Below are 16480 nucleotides of genomic sequence, written 5' to 3' on the forward strand. Positions count from 1 at the left end.
AAGATTTAAAAACTAGGGGCACGGGGTGCCTGGGTGGCTCAGTGGGTTAAAGCTTCTGCCTTCGGCTTAGGTCATGATCCCAGGGTCCTGGGATCGAGCCCCACATCAGGCTCTCTGCTCAGTGGGGAGCCTGCTTCCTCGTCTCTCTCTCTGCCTGTCTCTCCACCTACTTGTGATCTGTGTCTGTCAAATAAATAAAATCTTAAAAAAAAAAACAAAACTAGAGGCACCTGGCTGGCTCGATGGTGGAGCTTGCAGCTTTTAACCTCAGGGTCGTGAGTTTAAGCTCCATGTTGGGGGTAGAGATGACTTCAAAAACAAAAAAGGGCAAGCTTTAAATCTATATATGTTCGTTAGCATCTGTTTTAGAAAGTACAGAAATTAAGTCACCTCACCCAGTAAAAACCACACTTTACCTTTCTAGTTTTTTTTTGTGTAACGACACACATCTAACCCACACATTTTTGAAATTTGGGCATACTTGGCACATAATTTACCTAACAGCATGTGAGCATTTTTCCAGATTTTTTTTTTTTTTTTAAGATTTATTTGACAGCGAGAGATCACAAATAGGCAGAGAGGCAGGCAGAGAGAGAGAGGGATGAGTAGGCTCCCCGCTGAGCAGAGAGCCCAATGCGGGGCTTGATTCCAGGATCCTGAGATCATGACTTGAGCTGAAGGCAGAGGCTTAACCCACTGAGCCACCCAGGCGCCCTTTCCATATTCTTAAATATTCTTTGAGAGCATATTTTTCAGTGACTGTACATTATTGTAATCTATTTAACAAATTCTCCCTTGTTGAACTCTCAGTCCTGGTGTTTTGCTGATAGAAGCAATGCCTTGATATAACTATCCTTATTTATTATCCTCTTAAATAAAGAATGCTTTCCCCCACACCTGTGAGATAGTGGTTCTTATTTTCTGTGTGAGGCCACATAGAGAAGTTCTGATTCAAGTCTCAGTTTTAAATACCTTGGTGTACAGGGGTTTTGTATTATTAACTTCTATTCCCAGATAACTAACTGTAAGGCCATCAGATTTTTTTTTTTTAAGATTTATTTATTTATTTATTTATTTATTTATTTGACAGAGAGATAGAGAGCACAAGTAGGCAGAGCAGCAGGCAGAGGGAGAAGGAGAAACAGGCTCTCCACTGAGTAGGAAGCCCGACACAGGGCTCGATCCCAGGACCCTGGAATCATGACCTGAGCCAAAGGCAGCCACTCAGCCAACTGAGCCACTTAGGTGCCCCTGGCCATCAGATTTTAAAAGACATTTGGGGGACACCTGCCTGACTCAGTCAGGGGAGCATGCAATTCTTAAGCTCAGGTTTGTGAGTTAGAGCCCCACGTTGGGTGTGAACCTACTTTAAAAAAAAAAAAAAAGGCATCTGGGATATAGCAACTTAAAAAATGAAGCACCTTATTTAAACATCTTTTGTTAACTGTCATCTGTCAATGTTTTAAAAAGCTATTACTAGTTTGTTTTTTTGTTTTTGAGCTTGTCCTCATTAATTTGCCATACTCATTATTTTGTTTGTTTCTTAAGTAGGCTCCACACCAAGCATGAAGCCCAACTCAGAGTTTGAACTCACAACCCTGAGATCAAGAGCTGAGATCAAGAGTCTGATGCTTTGGGGGCATCTGAGTGGCTCAGTCAGTTAGGTGTCTGCCTTCAGCTCAGGTCATGATCCCAGGGTCCTGGGGTCGAGCCCTGCATCAGACTCCCTGCTCAGTGAAGAGTCTGCTTCTCCCTCTCCTGCTCCCCCTGCTTATACTCACTCCCTCTCTGTCAAATAAATAAATAAAATCTTAAAAAAAAAAAAAAAAAGTTGGATGCTTAACTGACTGAGCCACCCAGGTGCCCCATGTCACACTCATTGTTAAATCACTGATACATAGAGGGGCGCCTGGGTGGCTCAGTGGGTTAAAGCCTCTGCCTTCGGCTCAGGTCATGATCCCAGGGTCCTGGGATGGAACCCCGCATCGTGCTCTCTGCTCAGCGGGGAGCCTGCTTCCTCCTCTCTCTCTGCCTGCCTCTCTGCCTACTTGTAATCTCTGCCTGTCAAATAAATAAATAAAATCTTTAAAAAAAAATCATTGATACATAGAGAAACACCTTCAAAGTAGGAATAAGAAAATGTGAAATTTTAATGGGAGGGAGAAAATACACTACATCCGTAATCTGTCCTATGCAGCCTAGTTAAGCAGGCAGTATAACTGTACTTCAAGCTAAGCCTGACACCTAAATTCAAGTTGGTCCAACAGTGTCAAAACAGGCACATCTCTACCCAGATACTGAATTGTGGATAAAGAAAGTGAACATTGTATTTCTCTTTGGGTTAACTTTCAGGATATGGATCTGGACCGCCAGTCTCTAAGCAGCATAGATAAAAATGCCTCTGAGAGAGGCCAGAGCCAACTCTCTAACCCGACCGATGACAGCTGGAAAGGTAGACCTTATGCAAGTAAGGCCACATTTTCTCGTTGTTTTCATCTATTTATTTTAAATAGATACCATGTTTACATAATTCAAATATTCAGAAAGTACAAAAGGGTGAACATGATAAGCCTTTCTTCCACCCCATGTCTTAGTCTGCCAGTCCCTGCCAGCCAGAGTTACCAGTTTATGTGCATTTCTAATTGTACCCATATGCAAGAAATAGCATAGCCATAAACACATGCATATGTACACACAAACACACACACACACACACACACACACACACACACACACGAAGCCTCCTGTCCTTTTTATACAAATTACAGAGTACTATGTGGTATTCTTTTTTCATTTAGTGTATTTTAAGAGACCATTCAAAATCAGTACCTAAAAAACGTTCACATTCTTTTTTTTTTTTTTTTTAAAGATTTTATTTATTTATTTGACAGAGAGAAATCACAAGTAGGCAGAGAGGCAGGCAGAGAGAGAGAGGAGGAAGCAGGCTCCCCGCTGAGCAGAGAGCCCGATGCGGGACTCGATCCCAGGACCCTGAGATCATGACCTGAGCCGAAGGCAGCGGCTTAACCCACTGAGCCACCCAGGCGCCCAAACGTTCACATTCTTTTATGCTATTTATTGTATGTCATTCCAGGGTATAGATGTATTATGAGGTGCTTAATTGGGTTCCTACTAATGGACGTTTATATTCCCATCTTTTTCTGTTACAAACAGTACTACCCTGAATCACCTAATATGTGTGTCTATATAATGAATTCCTAGCTGTAGGACTGCTGGGTGAGGTGCACTTGTCATTTTGACACATAATTACAGATTCCTGCCCATTAAGGTTGTACCTGTTTACATGACCCTCAGGAACACGTAGGTGATGTTTCCTATCTTTGGAGTAATTTTTATTTGTGGTTTTCTAATTTTAAGGGAAACTGAGCAGTTTTTCATGTGTTTAAGAACCTTTGTTTTTGCATCATCTGTTCAAATTGGTCCTCATTTTGTATTGGCTTTTCATCTTTTTATTGGTTTGGGGGAGCTTTTTATGTGTTAGAGATCCCTTTTCTGGACATGAGTTTCAGATTACTTCTATCACTTTGCCTCTTGTGGCAAAGAGGTTATGTTTTACTGTGGTTATATTTTACTGTTTACTATGTTTACTGTTGTTTTAAAAAAAAATGCATTTAACAGTTGCTGTGAGGCAGGCACTGCACTGGGTTTCATGTGTGTGACCTCGTGTAATCGTCCCTCGAGCCCTTTGAGGAGGTGCTGTTGTTTACGATTGTGTGATCTGGGACCGAGATAGACAACACGACTTGCCCCTATGAGTAGGGCTGGGACTCAGACACACTTCTAGCGGACTGAGAAACTGGAACACTCCTGGTTTCGGGGTCTGCTCTTTTTCTAGCTGTGGCCCTGGTGCTTTTCTTCAGAGCAGTCCTACGCTCTTCTCCTCGCGCCGGCCGTCGGCGTTGACGCCGCCGTTAACTTCCGCAGCAGTCTATTAGACGCAGCCATGCGTGGTCCCCAACCAGCATAACCACCCGCAAATCCATTAAAAAGACAGCACGTCAGACACTCGCACGCTGTTCCTCAGTATCTGCCGCGGGGGCCGGGGAGCAAGTCTCCTGCCTCAGCAGCTCCAGAGAAAAGCTTGGCTTGTGGGGGGAGGGAGGGCGGTGCACGCATACAGGTCTTGAAATAGAGCCACTCTTGGTGCAGTGAGAGGTCTGTACTCTGAGAGGGACCTGGCACTTGAGAGCCCTGCCCTTCCTCCTGGGAACATGCTTACTTTGTCCCAACCGAGCCCACCCTGTGGGTGTCAGTACAGTGAGCGGGGCGGCGGGCACAGTCTCACACCACTTGGACTGTTTCCTCCCTTTTCATTTTTGGTCCAAAGTGACGTCACTGAATTGGCATAAGTTAAATGCACATGTGCTGCAACTCCACCATGTTCTTCTTTAATTAAAACTGATTCTCGGGGCGCCTGGGTGGCTCAGTGGGTTAAGCCGCTGCCTTCGGCTCAGGTCATGATCTCAGGGTCCTGGGATCGAGTCCCACATCGGGCTCTCTGCTTGGCGGGGAGCCTGCTTCCCTTCCTCTCTCTCTGCCTGCCTCTCTGTCTACTTGTGATCTATCTCTGTCAAATAAATAAATCTTTAAAAAAAAAAAAACTGATTCTGCTGGAGAATTAGTGTAAATACACACACACAGTTTAACAGATGAGATGACCCATCCTCATTTGCCATCACTGAACGCTTTAATATTTTCAACATTCTGATTCTATAAGAATATCCAATCAACACCAGTGAAGTGCCCGACATGGGCCGCCCCTGAGCCCAGGGAGTGGGAAGACAAAGATGGAGGAAATATTAACCAGTGTAGACAGAAACCACACCAATAATTTGAACAGAGAAGACGCTACGTAAAGAATTATTAGCTAGTCAAAGATGGCTCACCACTGGAAGAGGAAAGGGGGACTCTTGAGGGAACCCGAAGCAGATACAGAAAGAGGATACCACCTCCACAGCAGACAGACAGCCGTAGGGAACTAAGAGCGGAAAAGAGCCCCGCCCCTGCCCCTCAGTCTGACTGGCAGCCACTTTGGAGAGTCCGGCTGCTGCAGGAACCTGGGGCCTGGGGTGCTTAGGCCACCGTCCGGAGCTGTCTGTAGGAGTCTGGCAGCTAGTTGGAAGATGGGGTCCCTGCGTAGCTGACCCCTCCCCTCAGGTCTTTGCTCAGGCATCCCATTGGCAGGGAGCCCTTTCCTGACCAGCTCGTCTAAACTCGCAACCCCACCCCGACACCACTTCTCCCTCCTCCCCATTCTTACCTTTGTCGTCGTCATCTGACATACTGTACCTTAGACTTAGAGATCCTGTTTATTGTCTCTCTGCGCTGGGGTTTTGTCCGGCTTCTCCACTGTTCCGCCACAGCCTCAAGAGCCATGCCTGCCTGACACATAGGAGGAGCTCGGGGAGTACTTATCCAACACTGGCTGAATCATTATTAGGGTTAATCTTTATCATCTAATATAGATCAGAAACTGTTTGCCAGCCTCCTCATCAAGTGTGTGGTCCAGCTGGAACTGATACAGACCATCGACAACATTGTGTTCTACCCCGCCACGAGCAAGAAGGAGGATGCAGAGCACATGGTTGCTGCCCAGGTAAGACGACCAGCTTTGAGGGGTGTCCTCATGTGGGGGGAGGTTGCTCGGTGCGGTGGTACACTGGGGCCAGCTCGTTGTGGCTCACAGAAGCCCGTCGTGCTCGCCTCTCCCCAGCCCTGCCTTTAGTCATGCCCTATTGGTGGCTTAAGAAATTGGTTGCAGTGGGAATATTTATACCACGGCAGTCAGCAAACACTAAAAATCAGGGCTTTTTTTCTTTAAATTTCCCAGAAAGTCAGTTTACTAGCATCCCCTAGTCACATGCCATCCTCCCCACCTTGGTGCTTTGAAAAAAGAGTGTTATTAATCAGGGGGACTCTTCCTCATAACTGGCATACAGTTTAACCATAAATGAGAGAGAAAAATGTATGAATAAAGATACCAGTTTTCATTTAAAGTTTACTTTTTTGTTTTGTATGCACAGCTTTTTATCTAATATATTATCCTTGGAGACAGAGGATTAGGTATCCAAAGTTGGACAGTAACATTACACCGTAGCTTGTAAATGTCAGTGCTCCAGGGGCTAGCAGATCTGTGAATGAATGTTCAGAGTTTTGGTATATTCACAGAGTTGTGCAAACATCACCCCTGTTTAATTCCAGAATATTTTTATCACTGCTGAAAGGAATGCCCTAACCATTAGCAGTCACTGTCCCTTCCCTCCTCAGCCCAGTCCTTAAGAACCACTAATTTCCTTTCTGTCTCTGTGGATTTGCCTAATCTGGATATATTTTCTATTACTGGAATCATGTCAAATGCGAGCTTTTGTGTCTGGCTTCTTTCACTGAGCGTAATGTTTTCCAAGTTCATCCCTGTTGCAGTCTGTACCTATAGCATGTTAACATCCATGTTACTCCGTAAGTGTGTATGTGTGTTCATATATAAAATAATATTCCATTGTATGGTACCACATTTTGTTCATTCAGTCATCATTGACAGACGGATGTTCCCTTGTCCAGCTATGATGAATAACACTGCTGTGAACGTTTGTATATAAGTTTTTATGTGGACATATTTTTAATTCTCTTGAGCATGGGGGCACCTGGGTGGCTCAGTGGTTAAGCCTCTGCCTTCGGCTCGGGTGATGATCCTGGAGTCCTGGGATCGAGCCCCACATTGGGCTCTCTGCTCAGCTGGGAGCCTGCTCCCTCCCTCCCCGCCTGCCTCTCTGCCTACTTGTGATCTCTCTCTCTGTCAAATAAATAAATAAAATCTTAAAAAAAAAAAAAAAATTCTCTTGAGCACGTACCTAAGAGTAGAATTGCTAGGTCATACATTAACTCTGTGCCTGTCTTTTTGAGGAACTGCCAGACTCTTCTAGAACAGCTATCCTGTTTTACCTTCCCAGCCACAATGGATAAAGGCTCTAGGTTCTCCCCATCCTTATCAATGGTTGTTTGGTTGGTTTTTTTGGTTGTTGTTTTTTTTTTAATTATCACAGTCATCTCTGTGGGTGGGAAGTGGTATCTCACTGTGGTGTCGGTTTCCATTTCCCCAGTGACTAGTAACACTGAGTATCTTCTGTGTTTACTGGCCATTTGTGTATCTTTGGAGAGATGGCAGTTCAAATCTTTTGCTCATTTCTAAATATTTTAACTTTCCAACATTGAATCGTAAGTTTTTATAGATTCTGGATACTAGTCCCTTATCAGATACATGATTTACAACTATTTTCTTCCATTCTGTCATTGTCTTTCCAGTCACTTGATGGTGGCCTGTGAAGCACAAAAATTTTTAATTTAATGAAGTCTGGGTTTCCGTTTTTTCTTGAGTCCTTGTAATCTTAGTGTCTGTCTAAGCAAGCATGGCCTAATTCAGGGTAACAAGGATTAGTCCTGTTTTCCTTGAAGAGTTTTATAATTGTAGCTTTTACATGTTGGTCTATGATCCATTTTTTAGTTTGCTTTATGTTTGTTTCGCTCAGTTCATTGACCTTTATTCTTTTGCCTATGACTATCAAGTTGTCCCAACACCGTTTATCGTAGAGACTGTTTTTCCCCCAGTGAATTGTTCTGGTACCCATGTGGGAAATCACTTGACCCTAAATAAAAGGATTTATCTCTGGGCTTTCAGTTCTGTTCCACTGACCTATATGGCCATCTTTATGCCAGTACCACAGTGTCTTAAATTGGAAGTATGAGTCTTTTAACTTTGTGCTGCTTTTATCAACATCGTTTTGACTATTCTGTGTCACGTGTGTTTCCATATGAATTTTAGGACCCAGCTTGTCAATTTCTGCAAAGTAGTAATCTGGGATTTCAATAAGGATTGCACTGAATTTATATATCAATTTGGGGAATACTACAGACTACTATTTTTTTAATCTCTGGCTTATTACGAAGGATAGATCCATTCCTAGAAGGCTCAACAAATATAAAATCCCTAAGTATGTCTCCCATTTTGGGCAACATATTCAATAAAAATTTCTAGCATCTTATACCTATTTTTATATTTTTCCCCCTTCACTTTTGAAAAACACAGTTTTCGAGCTTGCTACATTCATTAATCATCTGGTGAAGCTGAAGATCCCACTCAGGCTTTGCTTAGCCATTTCCGTCTTTCATATTGTGTTGTGAGACTCACACCTTCTAGCATATACAATTCAGTTTGACTTTCTTGTTTTCTGATTTCGTTCTAAAATATAAAGAGAGGACAGTGCAGTCCTGTGGTGAAGTAACTGGAGAAGCACATACTCAGGTTCACACAGCAGAGGCAGTACTGACAGAACAGAAACTTGGGCCTGCAAAGCCTGACGTCAGGCAGGAGCTGGGCGTAATTCTTCCCCCGGCCAGTGAGCAGAACCTAACAGAGAAATGTTCAGGGTGGTGAGGAATGAGGTGTGTGATTCTTAGAGAACAACTTCCGGCGAGTGAGGGCTGCCTCCCTGTCCAGAGCCAGCCCGTCCTCACTTAGCTCTCCTGCCCTCCCCTTCTAGCAAGACACACTGGATGCAGAGATCCACATAGAAACAGAGGATCAGGGCATGTACAAGTGCATGTCTTCCCAGCACCTCTTCAAGCTGCTGGACTGCCTGCAGGAGTCCCACTCATTCTCAAAGGCCTTCAACTCCAATTACGAGCAACGCACTGTCCTGTGGAGAGCAGGTAAGGCCACACAGCAGCTAGGACAGGTGGCCGCACTGGTCACCATCCTGAAATGTTAAAGCCTTTGGGAAACTCCTGATACTGTACACTTCGCTGGAATAACTTGCCAGATATTTCATGCTTGAGGGGAAAAGGAGGACATGCTGGATACGTTCCATCCCAGGACCAGGAGTACTACCGCCTGGCACGTGGGAGACTTTCAGGAAGTATTTGCTGCAAAAATGAATTGATAGATAGAGACTGAATGGATCTAGCAAACCAAGACTTTTTACATTAGGTTGAAATTATGTATTTGGGGTGCCTGGGTGGCTAAGTTGGTTGGCATCTGCCTTCGGCTCAGGTCATGATCCCGGGGTCCTGGGATTGAGCCCCACGTCAGGCTCCTGCTTGGCGGGGAGCCTGCTCCTCCTCCGCGACTGTGTGCTCTCTCTCTTGCTCTCTAAATAAATAAATAAATAAATAAATAAAATCCTTTAAAAATAATAAAATTCTGTAGTTAAATATGATATAAAAACTCTGGTGGTCTTGGAGAAACGGACTGCAGTCCTGCATTAGCTGAGGCTTTTAGAGGTTCTCTCTCTTGGCCGCCTCCAAAAAATCATACATAAACCCTGGAGGTAAGTGATACATGTAAGGTGACAGTGGGAGTCTCATGTCCTGAACTTTACACAAAAGTGATACTTTATATAACTTTTGTTACCATTACTGGATAACCATTCGTTTTCTTCCCAAATGCCTATTTTAATCCACAATTTTATAATGTCATTTTTCTTTATGGCTTTAACATGTCTAGATGATTTATGCCTTTGCCTGCGATAAGGCTTTTCTTGTGAGAGTGGTTCACACATCTCTGAGGCTGATTCGTATTGCTTTGTTTAAGGCGATGTGATTAAGAGTAACATGTCACTTACACTTCAGTTGAAAAAGAATGTGGAATATTTCTTTCGGTGTTCCCTAAAGTAACTAGGTAATGCGTGATTTCTGAGCATTATTCCAGAAGTGTGCACTGTTTATATGACTGTCTAATCTCTAGGTTTTAAGGGCAAATCTAAACCTAATCTTCTGAAGCAAGAAACCAGCAGCCTGGCCTGTTGTCTGAGGATCCTGTTTCGGATGTATGTTGACGAGAACCGCAGGGATTCCTGGGAGGAAATACAGCAGCGACTTTTAACGTAAGAAGACTGGTTTCTGATTAAATGTCTTATCCATAAGACACAAAATGCATCACAAGGATTCTCTGAATTGAAAAGAATAAGAGAAAAATACCTATGTGGTAGCCCCCTCATAATCTACTTTCGTTTTTGCTGCTTCCTTCGATTTGCTGGCACTTGTGTTTCACTTTTCTTAATGCCCTGAATAGGGCGGGACCTCATTTCTTTCGTAAGTTTCTTAAGGCTCAGAAACACAGACAGTAAGAAATGCTTAGAGCTCAGAATCAGCAGGCACCTGGGTGGCTCATTTGGTTAAGCGTCAGCCTTCGGCTCAGATCGTGATCTCAGGGTCTTGGGATCAAGGCCCGCATCCGGATCCCCACTCAGCAGAGAGTCTGCTTCCCCCTCTCCCTCTGCGCAGCCCAGCTTTTCTGCTCCCCCACTGCCCCACTCATGGTCACTCTCTCACTCTCAAATAAATAAATAAAATCTTAAAAAAAAAAAATCGGCAGGCCTGGAATGAAGTCCCTTTAGGGCGATGTCGGCTCTAACCTCCCACCCTCCCTTCTTCCCAAGAGAAATGTATTGGAATCCTGTGGATTATCAGGCTGTCCTGACTTGGATTACGCAGAAATGCAGCAATGGGGAGACAGTGGGATGGCGTGGAGATAGCTCCCGACAGAATAGATCTTCGCCACCCAGCTTCCTATGAGCCAGATGCTATGTTTAAGCCCTTTACACTCTTGTAAGATTTAAAACCTTTAACATGCGATGCTGACAGCCATGTAATAAGACATACACTCTCCTGGCTCCTAATGCTAGTGGGAATGTACAGGGAGGGGATTTTTCCAGAAAGCAGGTGGCATTAAAATCAGGAGCCTTAAAATGTTCAGTTTCTCTCTTTGACGCAGTAACCCCACTGTTATGGAATCTACTTAAAATGTCTTAGAGGGCACCTGGGTGGCTCAGTCAGTTAAGCATCTGCCTTTGGCTTGGGGTGTGATCCCAGGGTCCTGGGATCAATCCCTGCATCGGGCTCACTGCTCAAGTGAGGAGTCTGCTTCTCCCTCTCCCACTCCCCCGGCTTGTGTTCCCTCTCTTACTATGTCTCTGTCAAGTAAATAAATAAAATCTTTTAAAAAAGAAAGAAAGAAAAGAAAATGTCTTAGAGGGACACCTGTGTGGCTCCGTTGGAGGAGGCTGCAACTTTCGATCTTGGGGTGGTGAGTTTCAGCCCCACATTGGTGGTGGTGATTACTTTAAAAGAAAAAGTAGCAGCAACTGTATGGGACAGGAGGAGAGAGAGAAAGGCAGTGTGTGGTCAACTGTGGATGACTGGCTCTGTATTCATTGTGTGCAAACGCTGATTGGGCCCTAAGCTGTGAGCAGGCCCTGGGCCAAGCCGACATCAACAGGCAGGCTTCATTTCAACTACACAGCAACCCCTGAGTTTGGTACAGTCATCTCTCCCTGTTTTACAGCTGAGGAAACTGAGTCTTAGTGATTTGCTCCAGGTGGCAGGGCCAGAGAAGCAACTCACTTGTTGCAAGAACAGAGTTCTCCCCTCCAGGGGCGCCTGGGTGTCTCAGAGGGTTAAAGCCTCTGCCTTTGGCTCGGGTCATGATCCCAGGGTCCTGGGATCGAGCCCTGAGTTGGGCTCTCTGCTCGGCGGGGAGCCTGCTTCCCTCTCTCTGCCCACCTCTCTGCCTACTTGTGATCTCTGTCAAATAAATAAATAAATAATGTTTTTAAAAAAAAAAAAAAAAAAAGGTTCTCCCCTCCAGTAGAATGTGAGTGGTCAGTGTGGTTGATGTGTCTCCCCCTCTCCTGTTCTCCAGCGTGTGCAGTGAGGCCCTTGCCTACTTCATCACCGTGAATTCTGAGAGCCATCGGGAGGCCTGGACAAGTCTTCTGTTGTTACTTCTAACAAAAACCCTCAAAATAAACGATGAAAAGGTAAACACCAGGAAACTCTAATGTCCCCACTAGGTCCTAGGTTTGGGTGCCTTTTTACTCAGTATTTAAAGTAATGATTTCCTTACTTCTTCCATAACTAGCAGCATTCTAGATTCGTCAGAGGAAAGTTCATTCATTACAAAGCATGCTGTATCATCCTGGGGCTCTCTCTCTCAAAGATCCCCAGTGGAGAAAGGCTGATGTTGAAACCATGCACACAGCAGTTGAACTGCAGGGATTTTGAGTGTGGCTGTGTTGGAAGAGAGGGTCCAGATAGCAAAGCCGTGGTTCAGAAGAGGGAATCTGCTTTGCTGAACCGAACGTTGACTTTGGTAGCAAAGCTATCCCCAAAGAATTTGTGTTTGGAGTAGACATAACTAAAAGACATTCTAATTTGCAAATTTTTCCCACCAACTTTTTAAATAGCAAGAAAAAAACACCAATATTGCAGGAGATTCCAGGGCGAGATGAATACTTTTGAGAAACTAGTGCCCAAAAAAGGAGCTCCTTGTCTAATTTGATCTTTCTCCTTCTCTCCCACCTCAAGTTTAAAGCACACGCTTCTATGTACTACCCCTACTTGTGTGAAATTATGCAGTTTGACCTGATTCCTGAGCTCCGAGCAGTTCTGCGCAAGTTCTTCCTGCGGATAGGTGTTGTCTATAAGATATGGATTCCAGAAGAGCCATCCCAGGTACCAGGGACACTGTCCCCAGTGTGGTAGCCCTGGTCCCTGCAGGCCACTGCTGCAGCTCTGCGGATCGTTCACGCCACCTCTGCCTGGCACAGCTCATGGAGGGTCAGATCATAGAAATGGAGTCGGCATCTGGGAGCTCAGAATGGCCTGGAGGAGGCTGACCTCGACGCGGGTCCCATCAGTCCCTGGCTGAGACGTGCTGTTCCATTAAAGCGTTGCATACCCAGTTAACACAGTAGGTGGGGAATCTGTTTCATCTCCGTCATTCCCATCTTCCTGGCTAGACTGTTAAGCCTGTCGCCGCACATGCACCATTTCCTAGCAGAGTCCCGTGATCGGCTGTACGTGTTCTGTCGGAGGAGGTTGCTCTCCTTGAAAATACTGAACATAGCTGTAGAGGTTCGTGATTATTAGAGAGTATGTTAATAAAATTTCTTGTAACGGCTAAACGCCACCTAAAATATGCTGGATTTTTTGTCGTCGTTTGAGTGTGTTGGAGAATTTTGAATGTTTTTGTCAGTTGTGAGTCAGCTGTAGTTAGATTAGTTTGGAGAAAGTCGGGGAGAAGGGTTGTTTTTGTTTTGTTAACGTCTGAGTGATTTTTAAAGTACTTTATGAAAAGCTATTATTGAAGATTTCACTGAAAGCAGAGTTTAGTAATTAAGTTAGAATTAAGAGCTTGCAAGGTTAAAAAATTTAAAAAGATAGTGCCTCCTGGCCCTCCATGTTTTAGTAACCTGGGGAGAAAAAGTCTGTAGGAAAAAGTAAAAAATGTAATGAAGACAAGTAGCCTTCCTTGGAAGTAAGTATTTGTGGATGGGTATGAAAATATCCGAAATAGATTGTCCATCTCACACCCTCTGATCTAATATGTGAAGTGGTAACAAAAATGAAGTAATTTAACAGAGTTAATTTATATTTGAGTAAACCTTTTATTTTTACCTCAGAATAGTGAGTTTAGCGTCCCTGCTTTTGCACAGTCCCCATTCAGGGGCCTCCAGAGAGGGATGGCGGCTGTGTGGGAGAAGGGCCACCTGCGAAACTCCCCAGCCACATGGCATGAGTCCTTGACCCAGAGTCAGCCTGTGCTGTGGTGGGGCCACCTCGGCTGAACCGTGACCGTGGCGGGAGATGGCCTGCGCCCAGGTGCCAGAACTCGAGCCTCTGAACTGCATTCTTTGAAAGGGTTGGCTTCTGGGGGCCCTTATTGTGTTAACAAAGGTGCAGTAGTCTTAATTGGAGTTAGGACGGAATCCTGATGCAGCAGCTTCTGTAAAAGATTCCATGAGTAGGGCCTGACGCCTGCAGGCAGTCTGGTCGGAAGCTGGATTTATTTACTCTGGGTGGTTGAGGAAGAGCACATGAACTTGACCCTGCCCCCTCACCCAGGGCTCCCGAGAGCCGCGCTCCCACTCCCCGTGGAAGCAGTGTTACACGGAGTCATAACACACCCAGACTCCGCCTGTGCCCTTCAGTCCTGGAAACTAGGTTGTATTGATGTCAATTCTGGTGCCTTCGAAGTTAGCAAGTTGGGAACCTATCTAAAATCAGATATTTATTTTCTTCATAGAGAAGGATTTCTGGTGCTTTTGTTTCCTAAGAAACTGAGTTCTTAAATTTGTTTGTGTTTTACAGCCTTGAGGAATGTTTGGTTTGGGCTGGCAGTACTCTTTTTTTTTTCTTTCCCCCAAAGTATTTTAATTTCTCTACCAAAGAAAAAAAAGAGCAGGTTTAGGTTTTTATGTTACTTACATACATTGGAGAAGAGGAGCTATATAATTTGGGAGGAAAGGACTGTGGGAGAATTTTACTGTGAATGGAAAACGTCAGCACCTTTGACTTACCTTGTCCTGGAATGCGTTACGTCCTTATGCTGCAGCCGAGACTCCCTCCCTGGTACTGTGGTCGGTCACAGTCTCTATACGTCCGTGCTCTCCATCCACATCTGTCCTGATGGCATGCACAGGAACGTGCCACTGTGTCCCCACCTGGAGACTTTTGCTTTCCTTCTGAGGTTCTCACGCACCATTGTCTTCAGCGGTGACCCCGCCGCCGGGTCTTCCTGCCTTCTCTTCATTCTTGCCGCCTCTTGCAGAGCGGGAAGTGTGGGAGCTCATTTTGTTCCATGCCCAAACATTCAGCTTTGAATTTTTTTTTTAACTCTGTCTTTTAAAACATTGGATTTTCTGAATGAGGCATTTGAATCATACCAGCATGGAGCCTTTTAAAAACCGGGATGTCAAACCATTTGGGGTAATTTTTCTTGCCAGTGGCCCGTGAAATACAGAGGAATTCCTTATCTCTACTAATAAGCCATTCAGCCTAAATTCTACTTTGTTAATAAATCTGTTCTATCTCCTGGTACATGTGGCTTGTGCCACTGAAACACTAGTGAGGAGAGTGTGTGTGACGGCAGCCCGGGGCCAGGACACCATTCACTAGCAAAGTTAGAGAAGATGAAGCATTTCCAAGGCCTTATTTCTTTGTCAGGATGCTTTAAGTGTTGATTATATGTGCTGGGTCTCTAGAGAAGTTTTTGTTACAACACTGCTACTTTGAGCAATTTTGTTTTTCTGCGCTGTCTTTTAGGGAAATCACCAGCTCTGGCATCTTAACAACAAACGTGGATGGGAAATGTGATTGCTAATATGCATCTTTAGAGTCAAATACACCTTTTTCCTGTTACTCCTCACGTACAACCAAAGAACTACATTATGGAAATTGTATCATAATATCTGGAAACAAACCATTTTCCTCTGACAGGTGACTTTTGTACAAAATGCCAAAAAAAAAAAAAAAAAAAAACCCCACAAAAAAACCCTAGACCTTTTTGTTGTTCTTTTGCGATTACGGCTCTCCATTACATAGTCTTTATAGTTACTGAAGGAACCTGCTAACGGAGGCAAGTAGGACTATCCCATTCAGATGTTTGTTGTTATGATGCAAATGGATATGGGCTGAGACAGAAGCAAGATCCTTACTACTGCATTCTCTGAGTTCTCTTTTAACATTTGTGTTAAAGTAGACTTAGCTTGAACTCATGTGAAATCTTGGAGTTTTGCTATCAGCAGCTTTGCAGTTGGAGAAACAAAGAAACCAAAGCTGAATATTTAAAAGAATGAGTCTATCTGGAAATCCTTGCTCTCAAAAAAAAAAAGACACTCATCAAAGGTGTAGTTTTTCTCAGTGTTCTAATTTTTTAAAAATTTTATCTTCATATTTGCATCAAATATTTCTTTATGTGCAAAATGTATGTTTTACCTCCTTAAAATGCCTAAAAGTTAGTTAATAGCTACTTTTGTTTAATCTATACACGATGATTAAGTGCATTTAATATTGGTAATTTAATGAAAAGCATTCCTTGCCCAATGGATGTATACATTTTTGAAAGAATAAGCCGAATTATATAATATGAAATGCTATGTAAAGTTTTCTATGTAAAAATATTATGTATAATACTGTTAAAATCCCATGCTTTAATCAGGTGGTAAATCAATAAAGTTTTAAAAGGAAAGCTGTTTTTAATATAATAATTTATATATATGTGTATATATATATATATATCTCAACCTGTAGTTTTGGGTACATTTGTTCTTGTGGCAGCTATAAGCTTGTAATTCTCCATTGGTAGTAAAATTTGGCCTCAATAGTTAATGAAAATAATTTCTAATGGGAAAATATTAATTGTGGTATTTAATTACTTTAAGTAAGGTTCATTTCTTCCCCAGTCATGAGAAGATTTTTATTAGTCTCTTGAATTCACTTTAACTCATTAATTAGTTTGACCAGTGGGTGAGTTCCCAAAGAAGACAAAAATCTCCTCTTGCTGGCATTGAGGGCAGGTTTGCAAAGGAAGACTGACAGGGTAGCCACCTTGGACACTGAGTGGAGGGCAATTCTAAGGTTCACAAAGGGTGCCACTTGGCTTTACTGCCTCTGAATTCAGAATCCA

The 16480-nt window shown here is 43.7% G+C and overlaps 1 protein-coding gene across 2 annotated transcripts in view; it reads left to right on the forward strand.

Moving 5' to 3' along the window:
- Positions 1–16042, forward strand: part of ARFGEF2 (ADP ribosylation factor guanine nucleotide exchange factor 2) — a 101812-nt gene extending 85770 nt beyond the window's left edge. For both annotated transcript variants that reach the window (XM_059407189.1, XM_059407191.1), the window contains exons 34-39: positions 2353–2467; positions 5487–5617; positions 8556–8724; positions 9758–9896; positions 11714–11831; positions 12379–16042. In XM_059407189.1, coding sequence (XP_059263172.1) covers positions 2353–2467; positions 5487–5617; positions 8556–8724; positions 9758–9896; positions 11714–11831; positions 12379–12555 — 849 coding nt within the window. In that variant the 3' untranslated portion in view covers positions 12556–16042. The remainder of the gene's footprint in view (positions 1–2352; positions 2468–5486; positions 5618–8555; positions 8725–9757; positions 9897–11713; positions 11832–12378) is intronic.
- The last annotated feature ends 438 nt before the right edge of the window (positions 16043–16480 follow it).

Source organism: Mustela nigripes, chromosome 7 (genome assembly GCF_022355385.1).
Source record: "Mustela nigripes isolate SB6536 chromosome 7, MUSNIG.SB6536, whole genome shotgun sequence".
In the NCBI taxonomy this organism is placed as follows: Eukaryota; Metazoa; Chordata; class Mammalia; order Carnivora; family Mustelidae; genus Mustela; species Mustela nigripes.